The following is a 12500-nucleotide window of genomic DNA, read 5'->3' on the forward strand; positions in this document are numbered from 1 at the left end:
ATGAATATTTGTATCTATATATATATATATATATATATATATATATATATAAATATTTAATTAGTTAGTATCGTTATCGAAATAATAATAATTATAATTATTATTATTATTATTATTATTATTATTATTATTATTATTATTATAAAATTTTATCCCGCAAGACAATCTCTCCTGAAGATTGTCGATTGAAATGATTATCTCAAAAAAAAAAAAAAAAAACAAAACAAGGAAAGAAAAAAAATGAGTAGAAAGAGAAAGGAAGAAAGAAAGAAAGAAAAAAAAAAAGAAGATCACAAAAAAAAGCAACGAATAAAATTATGATTTATCATAGCCATTTCTCATTCGGATAAAAAATCGTACAACATTTTACCCGTTCTTATAAATCACCGTACCGAGGGCAAATTATTCGAAATGATTCGTACAACGCTATCTTTAGGATTCTTAATGTTTCACAGATATGATTATCAGAATGAAAATCGCATTTCCCCCGAAACCGCATTTCTTAACGAAATACTGTCGTTTACAATCGTCATTGTCACTGATGGTATAAAAATATTCGTGTCGGTCGTTTCGGTGTTTCGTATCGTAAGGATTGATTTATGGTACCTTGGTTTCTCAACAACGTGATAACGAATTTTTAATTGCTATGTTCGTAAAAACGTTCGTTCTATTTTTCTTCTTGTTTTCTGTTTTTTCTTCTTCTTCTTCTTCTTTTTTTATCTTTTTTGTTGTAATTTTTTTCATCCCTCCTTTCTTTTTCTTTCTTACTTTCGTTCCTTCTTTCTTTTTTTCTTTTTTTTTTTTTCTTCTTCTTAACAGCACGGCTATCGTTCCATTCTTTCTCGTGGCTTACGTTCGCTCGTTAAAACCAAAAGCGATTTCGATTAAATCGACGCACGAAGCCGACCACTCTGTCTACCTTCGACTTCTTTGAATTCGAGATCAGAAGAAATAAAAACGTGAAGAGAAAAGAAAAAAGAAGAAAGGAAAAGAAAAGAAAAGAAAAGAAAAGAAAAGAAAAGAGAAATTAGATAGGAAAGGAAAGGAAAAAAGACAAAATAAAGAAATATACAAAAAATAATGCAAGTCTAAATACACGTAAATATATGCAGTAAGTACGTACGCACACATATACACACACACACACGCGCGCGCATGTGCATACATATATATACACATATATTGCAGAGAGCAAAGTCAAAAATTTATTATTTTATAATCCAAATAATATATTAATTTATAAAATCTCGAAAATGAGTAATTGATTGTTATATATCATCTATAAATTTTTGGCTCATTCTTTTTCTATATACTATATATATATATATATATATACATACACACACGCGCGCACACACACGTATATATATATATATTTATATATATATAATATATATAAAAAGAAAATTGTCGAGTAACTTGGGGTTATTTAATTTGATAAAATCCTCGTGAAATTTTGTGTCCTTTCTAGAATCCGGATGAGAAATCGAGGAAAAAGTAGCGATATTCTCTCTGGTAAAGCACGTCTTTTCCTTCTTATCTCGTAGTATCATCTTAATTTTCTATTACCTACCACCTATGTAATATCCGGCTCAAATTTCGCTCGTAGTATCACTGGCATGATCTTTATTGCTAAGGGGAGACTATTACAAGTTGTAACACATATACGCACGCACACACGCACACACACACACATACATATTAGAGTAATGTTATCTTTTAATAACGATAAGTACAAAGCTCTGTGAAAGTGTCGAGAAGAAAATTTGCCACTTTCCTTTCTCTCTCTTTCTCTCTCTTTTCTCTCTCTCTCTCTCTCTTTTATAATTAGTCCGTATAATCCTAAAAAAAAAAAAAACTGTACCTAACTGTGCTAAACGAATTTTTTTTTATGTGAAAAGGGATTTTCGAAATAAAAAAAAAATAATAATAAAAAAAAAACGTAAATCGTCCGATTTGCGAGTGCCGATGATATCAAACAAAAAAAAAAAAAAAAAAAAAAAAAAGGGAAAAAAAAGAATCAAAGGTTAATTTTATCCTTCGATTATTCGGAAATATTTTTCGTGCAATTTCGAGAATTTGTCAATTAATTTCGTACTCGTACGATCTATGCGAGTGAATTTAACGCCCTCGTGTAATCACGAGTATTCCCCGAGAATGGATTGTTTTTCGATGGACGACCGCAATGGCGAACGCGTTTAATACCTAAATAGAAACATTTTCGAGAGAGAAAGAGAGAGAGAGGGAAAGAGGGAGAGAGAGAGAGAGAGAGAATAGCGCAATTTTCATTGTATCGAAAGCACTACTAAAATGTTATCTAGGTTGGTCAGTAATATCTATCTAATGCTAATGAATTATTCGATAAATTATTTTCATCTTCTATAATGAAAATTTTATTTTATTCAACGTAATTATATTAATCATTTCAATCATATATCATTATATCTTATATTATAAAATTTTGATTATTATCGTATATTAAATATATATTGTATACAATTTTAAAAAAAGAAAATTAAAGAAAGAGAAAAAGAGAGAGACAGAGAGAGAGAGAGAGAGAGAGAGAGAGAGAGAGAGAAAGAAACAAATACTTTTTTTATTTATTTTAAATGATTTATTAATTTCAATTATATTATAACATACAATTATCATTGATTACTTAAAGAGAGATAACATCGTTATACTTCAGAATATAACGATGTTATCTCTGAATATATACTTCAGAATATTTTGAACAATTAATGAACTAAAACCTTATTACGAACTTCGTACGAAAGATAGTGTAACTAAAAAAATAATAAAACGTATTCCGATCAGTCTCGGTATTGTTCGAAGAAAAAAAAAAAAAGAAAAAAAAAAAAATCATTAGATTTCGTAATAATCCTAATGGACGCCTTTCTTTTCAATCATTGTATATATTTTATAATGTATACATATATGATTACGTGATATATCAAAAGAGGAAAGATATATAAACGCTATATGACATTATAGAGAAACAAGAAAAGTAAAATAAGGGAACGAATTCGGTGTAACCGAAAAGGATCGTATATATTATCAAAGCTAGGAAATGGCGAATGAAATTAATAAACATTTTCATAGGAAAGGAAAGTGCGAGAACGTTGAGAGATAGAAAGAGAGAGAGAGAGAGAGAGAAAGAGAAAGAGAGAGAGAGAGAGAGAGAGAGAGAGAGAGAGAGAGAGAGGTTAAGCGGCCTTTCTGAACCAAAAGAGCATTACAATGCTCTCTCACGTTGGAAGATGCAAACCGGGAGTCGAGTTTCGGTCAAAAGGAACGTCCAACGAAAGGATGTTAAAACCTAAGCAGCTTTTCGTGAGCCGTTTACGATATTCGAAAGGAAGAACGTACATCTAGGGACTTGTATTACTCGTTCATACTAAATGCTAGACTGTCAAGGCTTGTCGGCATTTCATTAACGTGAAAGCTCTTCGTCCCGATGGTTAATGAGTAACAAAAACTCTCTTTCTTTCTTTTTTTCTCCCAGAGAGAAAGAGAGAAAGAGAGAGAGAGAGAGAGAGAGAAAGAAAGAAGAGAGAGGGAAAAGAAAAGAGAAAAGGAGAAAGAGAAAGAGAGAGAGAGAGAGAGAGAGAGAGAGAAAGAGATAGTAAGTTCCTTGTAATATAATGATTCAAAAATATACAGTTGGGGGAGTTAAGTATTCCTACAGTAGGAATATAGAAATGCATATTTATGTGTATATATATATATATATACGTATGTATGTATAATATATTACATAAGAATCTAGTTATGCTTAAGTCTTTCGTCGTTTCGCAATATCGTTGAATGCGGAGAAACCTTACTTGTGTCCCCCACCCCCTCCCCTCCCCACCACCAACCGGTCGGTATATTTTCTTCTAGAAAAATATATTTCATCGTAACCCACACATGAAACAAATGGTATTTTAGATAAAGTTTTAACAATCTAATTTGAGATATTATGTTTTACTATCAATTCCTTTTTTGTTTTTTCTTTTTCCTTATCTTTTTTTGTTTCTCTCTTTGTTCCTTCCTCGTATCACAAAATTACTAAGGTTAAGTACGAATCTAAGAAAAAGAAAAAAAAAAAAAAAAAAAGAATGTCTCGAAAAAGGAAAGTAATTGATTTTTAAAACTATCAAACTAAGAACTTTGGATTCACATGAATCCCCTTACTAAAAAAAAAATAACATTGAAAAGGAGAGAGAGAGAGAGAGAGAGAGAGAGAGAGGAGGGCCTAGGAGAGGGAGAGGAAGAAAGAAAAAGAGAATTATCATCGAAATATTTGTAATTATTTTTTATTTTTTTAATAACACGACAATCGCAGTATCACAAGGAAAAGAGAAAAAAAAATAGTGGAAGAATAATATAAGAGAATAAAAGACGTAAAGTGTGTTTGAAGAGAGAAAACCTGTTATTCATTGTTAGCCTTTTTGAAGTAGAATTTACACAGAACGAACGAGTGAGAGAGAAAAAGAGACAAAGATAGACAATAAGAGAGAGAGAGAGAGAGAGAGAGAGAGAGAGGAAGGAAGAAAGGAAAGGATATACCCCCCACCCCCAACCCCCTACCACACACACATCGTAATATGTGACATCGTGATAAATTGCAGTTCATCCGATGGTTCAAGTACCGAACCAACTTGTTGGAGCTCCAACTGGAACTAACGTCACGCTGGTCTGCCACGTAGAAGCATCACCCAAAGCCATTAATTATTGGACTCGCGAATCGGGTAAGGGCCCACTGGTTATCCGTATCCTTGTCTTCGTTAACTGGCGAGTAAACTTCCAATGTATCGCAATAACGAATTACTAAAACCAACCACCTAGATATATATATATATATATATATATATATATATATATATATGTATGTGTATAGAGAGAGAAAGAGAGAGTGAGAGAGGGGGAGAGGAGAGACAAAAGGAACGAAGTGAAGGAAAAAAGAGAAAGAAAAAAAAAATTATAATTATGCCACGTTGTATCACATAGGTTTCGCTATAACGTTGACTCATCGCTATAACAAAATTGACTGTGTACTTAATTTAGGAGGAAAGTAAAGGAAAAAAAAAAAAAAAATTAATTACTACGAAATCTAGTAACGACGACGAATTTCTTTTTCTTTCTTTTTTTTTCTTTTTTTTTTTTTTTTTTTTTCTTTTTTCTTTTTCTTCCTTCTTCTTCTTCTTTTCATCGTACGAACGACGGTATGACGATAATAAAAAAAAAAAAAAAAAAGTAAACTAATAATCGACAAAGATAAAAGTAATCATATCTATTATTGGATATAATATAATTCAAGTTTTATAATTAAGTATTTTTAGCTATCAGATTTTTTAATTTGATCATAAAGTGATAATAACTATAAGGCGTTAATGAATTTCATATGAAAATCAATAAATCGGATATCATATTTTCTTGTATAGTGATATTTAGTGACAATAATTATGAAAATTTAATTATATTATTAGATATGTATGTGTATATGTATATATATATATATATGTATAATATTTAAGAAAAAGTTTCATCACTCGCTGATATTGAAATATTTTCTATTTCTTTCTTTCTTTCTTTTTTTTTTTTGTCGTTCCTATCTTTCTTTTCTTTTTATTTGCTTGTTTGTTCATTCGTTCGTTTTTCTTTCTTAATTTTTTCTTGTTTCTTTTGACTTTTTGTCCAGGTGAAATGATCATCAGTAACAGCAAATATTCAATGTCGGAGACGAAGACATCTGCTTATAGCGTGCATATGAAACTAGTTATCATGAATCTTCAAAAGCAAGATCTCGGTGGTTACAAGTGTATCTCGAAAAACTCTATCGGAGACGCCGAGGGTAACATCCGACTTTACGGTGAGTTTTCACGGGTAATACCTTGATAACGGTAAAAACACGTCGTAAAGTTTTCAGGCAAAGAGAAAGAGAGAAAGAGAGAGAGAGAGAGAGAGAGAGAGAGAGAGAGAGAGAGAGAGAGAGAGAGTTTGAGAGTTTCTTACTACGTGTCGAAACGTGAAACACTTTAAGCACCTTTTCTTCTAACTCCCCTTACACCCTCCTCTGCTACCCCATCTTATATTCCTTTTTCTATACAAAGACGTATATATATATATATATATATATATATATATATATAAAGAGAGAGAGAGAGAGAGAGAGAGAGAGAGAAAGGGAGAGAGAGAAGGATCTGTCCACGTGACAATAGTTTTACGTGAATCTTAAAAATTAAAAAAAATAAAAAAGAAATAAAAAAAGAAGGAAGGAGAAAGAGTTTTCAAAGAAGACAATTTTTTTTTAAGTAATTTTAATATAGAAAGAAGAAGGAAAAAAGAAAGAAAAAAGAAAAGGAAGTTAACTAGCTCGTAAAAGATAGGTAGTAACGGATAGCTAGTTAAAAGATTGATCTACCGATTGGCTTATCAGCAAAGAGAGCACAATTTATCTGTCCATTTGGAGTCTTTAATCAAGTACTTCGATCGGGTTTATATATATATATATATATATATATATATATATATATATATATATATATCATTCTCTTTCTCTTCCTTTCGTTTTAACATAGGTATTGTAGAAAGACGAAAAATGTGAACGTATAAAGCGTATAAGAAGAAGATGGAGATAAAACTGGATGCATTATCAATCTCTTTTTCTCTCTCTTTCTATATATATATATATATATAATAAATATATATATATGTAGAGTATATTATAAATATATTATAAATTCATATATATATATATATATTTTTTATTTTGATTTTCAAAGACGAAAAATGTTTAGTAAAAGTATAAGAGAGAGAGAGAGAAAGAGAGAGAGAGAAAGAGAGAGATGAATATATAGAAAAGACAAAGAAACTCGTATCGTATATTATTTTAAATCCACACAATCATTGATTATTTAAAATAAAATTTAATAATCCATTTTTCTCGTTTCCTCCCATTCTCTGTTCCTTTCTATTTTAACGTAGTAACGGACAAAGACGAAAAATTTCTAGAAAAGTACTAGAGAGAGAAAGAGAGAGAGAAAGAGAAAAAGAGATCGATATATATATATATATATATATATATATATATATATATATATATAAATTTACATTGCATAGATTTAACGTGAAAGTAATACCACCTGAAAAATATAACAACCTTCTCTCGGCTATGTTTTATTTCGAATAATATAATCCTGAACGTACAAGTTACATAGAAATTGAACGAGTCTCGTTGCAACAGGTTTATCGGGGTTACAATCGAAACGATTCGTAGGGAGATATATATATATATTTATGTATATATTTATATATATACATATATGTATATATATATATATATATATATATTATATATGTATATATGTATGTGCGTACGCATGCTTCGTCGAGATTATTTTACACGGGAGAGGGGCAAGCGAAATGAAACTAAAAAATAAAAAATAAAAAAAAAAACATAAAAAAGGAATAAAATGAAAAGAACAAAAAAGCACAGAACAAAATATGGAAGGGAAAAGGCACATACACATACATACGCATACACACGTATACAACACACACATACAAACACAAACGCGCACGCAAACATAGAGACATAGACACAGAATGATACGTTATCGAAGAGTGAAAAGTGGAATAGTTTTGGAGTCACGCGATGAGCTAAACTAAAGTGAGATTAAAAGGTTTAAAAGGCAACGGATGAAGGGGAAAAGGGATGAAACGAGTTATATAGGGGTATTCCAATCGAATTGAATTCTTCAACTTTTTGTATTACGTTTCTTTCTAATTATTTTCTTTTGTTTTTTTTCCTTTCCTCTTTTTTTTTTTTTTTATTCATTTTCTATCAAATATACAATATAATACGCAATATATGTGTAATACCGTTATATATTATTAAATAATTTTGATATACTTGGTCAAGAGGGGGCGGGAGGTGGGAGGTGAAGGAAGAAAAGAAAAAGAAAACGAGAAAGAACAAAAAGAGGCGGGCAAAAAATGTATGACGTTTAATATCTTTCTCTCTCATATATTTCATACGGAAGAATATCTTATATATGTAGATAAAGAATATTATTTTATATGAAATAACCTGAATAGCCAATCATCTTTATATATATATATATATAGAGAGAGGGGGGGGGAGAGAATTTGTAAACGATAAAAAAAGGAAAGTAGAAAGAAATAAAAAAATAAAAATATGATTTTTCTAATAGAAAGTAGCGTCACGTCAAAGATTAGAAGTCTACGAAATAATATCTACGTAGCAACTTTCTCTCTCTCTCTCTCTCTCTCTCTCTCTCTCCTATGTCCACCCTTTTTTCTTGCTCCTTCTCTCGCCCTCTCCCACCTAACATCCTCGTCCTCCTCACTATCAGTTTATACCTTCTTGGTGTAAAACAACAGTTTCCTTCGTATTAGTTATCGTTTATCAGACTGCCCGGAGAAAATCAGGAAAGGCTCGTGCGGCGCGCCGCTATAGGGGGAATTGGCTGAGCCATCTGTTGCCAGACATGATCGATAAAAGTCCGCCAAGTGTTATCAGTGCTAAACTGCTATTTCGACGAGCTGCCGCGCACGTTTTCTCTTAGCACTTCCCCCACCTATAACTCGGATATTCTCGGGGTTATCCTTTCGACGTATTCCACTTTCGTGTTTCATCGTCTCTCTCTCTCTCTCTCTCTCTTTCTCTGTCTCTCTCTCTCTCTCTCTTTCTCTCTCTCTCTCTATCTATCTATCTATCTATCTATCTATTTCTCTTTCTCTTATTCTTTTATTTTCTTTCTCCCTCTTTCTCTTTCTCTTTTACACATGCATAGACATACACACACACATACATACACATATATGCATGCCTGCACGCATAGTAACGATTTACGTGGACATATACGAAAAGAATGAAATAGATAGATAGATAGAAAGAGAACGAGAGAGAGAGAGAGAGAGAGAGAGAGAGAGAGAGAGAGAGAAAGAAAATACGTAAAGCTACACGATAAATTGAATCGGGATTCCTTGTCAAAGAGGAATTCCGACTCTTCCGTTCGTATGTGTGTGTGTGTCTGTGTGTGTGTGTGGTGTGTGTGTGTGTGTGTGCGGTGAAGCGGCACATAAAACGTGCATTTGGCATTTGTGTTTTGTGTGAACAAGCTCACCAGCGGAAAAAATAATATTCGAGTATTCACGGACGACTTACTGTCTAACAAGCAGTAACCTATCTTCTTTCTCTCTTTTATATGCCCCCACATACACACACACACACACAGACATACACATTCTCTCTCTCTCTCTATCTATTTATCTATCTATCTTTATCTTCATCTCTTTATCTATCGTTTCATTAAATATGTTATATTATCACGTACGTTTTCTCTGATCTAACGTTTATACTCCCACGCAATAACAATAATAATAATAATAATAATAATAATATTAATGTGACTAAACATTTTCTTTTTTCCTTTCCTGTTTCTTTTTTGTTTCTTCTTTTTTTTTTTTTGTTTTTTTGTTTCTTTGTTTTCTCTCTCCTCGCAATTGACAGATATGGAACTTCCGAAACATACGAAAAAAATTGGCGATCGTCGTGGAGGGGAGGAGGATATGAACGAGTTCATGAACCCAAGGGATCATAGCCTGAATCGGATTTATCAGGGCTCGCTTAGGGAAGCTGGCTCAACCTCCGACCCGTCCGCCATCGGAGGAGATGATTCTGCCTCGTCTACCTCAACGCTTACCGAAAGATGCAGTTTCATATTCTTTTGGATCTTCCTTCATATCGCAACAAATCGACTGTTTGCCGTTTAACGACATAAATCGAATATCAATCATATAAGGGGTGTACAAGGATTATAGATTAGAGTTAATTCGGTCATATTTTTAATCCGAATTAAACGATGAACTCTTGTGCGTGTCCTATGTGTTAGTGTGTGTGTGCATGTGTGTGTGTGTGTGCGTGCGCGCGCGCGCGCGTGTTTGTGTGTGTGCGTTCGTGTGAGTGCATGCGTGCATATGTGTGTGCGTGTATGTGCGTGCATGTGCGTATGTGTATATGTGTGACAATTACTTCGATAGACGACGACGTTCGATCGTTTATAATCTCCGAGAAATCACGAACTTTTTTCCTTTCTTTTTCTTTTATTTTCTCTCTCTCTCTCTCTCTCTCTCTCCCTCTCTCTCTTTTTCCTTCTTTTCTTTCTTTCTTTTTATTTAGTAATGATTATCGAACGATTCGATCACTTATTTATCTCATCGCGATTATGAAATTACGAAGAAATTACCGCAGACTTTATTGATATTCATATTCAATTAAATTGATATTATATCTGGTGGGAGAGAGAGAGAGAGAGAGAGAGAGAGAGAAAAGTCGATTAAATCGCGGTCGTGTGTGAATTAAATATTTTATCAATATTGTCACTATTTCTCTGTCTCTTTCTCTCTTTCTATCTGCCTATCCATCTCTCTCGTTATCAATGTTTCATCTACCAATAATTTGTATTCTTTATTTGTAACTTAATCGTTGTTTCATTCATTATCGAAGCCCATTCATTATTTAAAATCATAATCATAATCTCCTCCTCCGAATGTAATCCGTTTTTATTATATTAGAAATTAAATCCAAAAGAAAAGTCGTCGTGATTAATATTCAAGGTAAATCGATTGATTTTATTGAGTTCTCGATGTTACTAATCCTATTTTTTTTCTCAGGCTAGAATGAAGAAACGACCAAATCGGGGGTCTCTTCATCGGTCAGGTACGTTAACTCTCTATAAAAATCCACAATTTTAATTTTCATAATTAAAAGCAAATATATTATATCCGAAGAAAATAAATTATTAAACTCCTCTCCCTCCTCGTCTCTCTCTCTCTCTCTCTCTCGTTCTATCGGAGATTTATAATAAAATTTACATATACCCTTTTCTCGAATTTAAACGTTGAATTGATTATCTGACGATGTAAATTGGGGGAGAAAAAAAAAAAAAAGAAATAAAAAAATAAGAAAAAAAGGAAAGAAAAAAATAAGATTAAAACGAAACGAAACGAAAAGATAGATAGGTAGATATATAGATAGATAGATAGATAGATAGATAGATAGATAGATAGATAGAAAAACAAGAAGGAAGAAAAAAAAAAAAAGGAAAATGTCGAATTAAAACGTAAGTGGATAAGGGAGTATGGAATGACGGATGGTGTTAAAATAAGGATAAGAAAAATGAATGAAGAGAAAGAGAAAAGAAGAAGAAGAAGAAGAGAGAGAGAGAAAAAAAAAGAATTAGAAAAAGAATAGAATAGAAAAGAAAAAGAAAAGAAAAGAAAAGATAAGGTCGAAGGTAACGCTAGAGTGTCTCGATGGAAAAATAACGCTCGTCGGGCTTACGCCCGCTGCGGATAGCAGTTTTATTTTCACATAAAAGTGGAAAAATTTCTCGCGGGAGGAAACGAAGCGTAGAACATAGCCCGGGCCCGGATTGATTGTTTTACTACGTGCGCCCCTCGAAATGAACCGCGGGACCGAGTTTGCCGACGGCGGCGGCTCTCTGTTCCTGAAGTCGAGCACAATTTCGTGGTACTTTAAGATAAATTCTTACGAGAAAAAGAGAAAGAGAAAGAGAGAGAGAGAGAGAGAGAGAGAGAGAGAGAGAGAGAAAGAAAGAAAGAGAGAAAGTATAAACGAGACGAGGGAAAACTGTACTCACCCTTTCCCCCTCTACTTCTCCATCTCCACCTCCACCTCCTCCTCCTATTTCCTCTTCCTCCAGCCTTTTTTTTTTTTTTTTACGGTAAGACATTTCTTTTCCTATCAAAAAGTATCGTTCCAAGTAGTGCCTCGAATTACTAACGGGTTACGTTCCTTATCGATCCTTGTGTTCGTCGATCTTTTAATATACTAGGTGAATGAAATTATATCGATAGAGTAATAATAATAATAATAATAATAATAATAATAATAATAATAATAATTATGATAATAATAATACTGATAATAATAATAATTAAATGTATAATTTTATCTGACAATTATTAATATCGATGATATTATTATTATTATTATTAAATTATATTACACCGTGTAATATTATATTGAAATATTACGATTGATTTTGTTTCATATAGTTTAGCTTGATGTTAAATTATATTTCAATTAATGTTATTGTTTCTCGAGAAATGAAGGAAACGAAAAAAGGAAGGAGATAAAGACATTCGAATAGAAAAAGAAATCAATAAATAAATAAATAAAAAGGAAAATAATATTATTTGTCATTAAAAATTTATCACGCTTTGACAACGTCGTTCCAATTATTCGTCTCTTTTCTTTAATTGTCTTTTTTTTTTTTTTTTTTTTCCTTTTTCTTTTTTGCCATTTTTTTAATCTTATTAGAGACAAGAGGAAAGAAAGAAAGAAAGAAAAAGAAATGAGAAAAGAAGTGTATGATATAAAAAATATGTCAGTCCTCTCGTATTATAAAAAATATCGTAAGCTTTTTCTTTTATTTTCTATTTCTTCTTCTTCTTCTTTTCTTTTT

General features: G+C 31.9%; 1 protein-coding gene across 12 annotated transcripts in view; it reads left to right on the top strand.

The window, feature by feature from the left end:
* The window catches only part of LOC124955272 (lachesin), a 141165-nt gene that overhangs the window by 127062 nt on the left and 1603 nt on the right, over positions 1–12500 (top strand). For 8 of the 12 annotated variants that reach the window (XM_047509457.1, XM_047509456.1, XM_047509461.1 and 5 more), the window contains 3 exons: positions 4614–4733; positions 5684–5854; positions 9521–12362. In XM_047509457.1, coding sequence (XP_047365413.1) covers positions 4614–4733; positions 5684–5854; positions 9521–9783 — 554 coding nt within the window. In that variant the 3' untranslated portion in view covers positions 9784–12362. Of the gene's footprint in view, positions 1–4613; positions 4734–5683; positions 5855–8403; positions 9485–9520; positions 12364–12500 lie in introns of those variants that run through there. The other 4 variants (XR_007102817.1, XM_047509462.1, XM_047509463.1 and 1 more) reach the window with 4 other exon arrangements.

Source organism: Vespa velutina, chromosome 17, assembly GCF_912470025.1.
Source record: "Vespa velutina chromosome 17, iVesVel2.1, whole genome shotgun sequence".
Taxonomy (NCBI): Eukaryota; Metazoa; Arthropoda; class Insecta; order Hymenoptera; family Vespidae; genus Vespa; species Vespa velutina.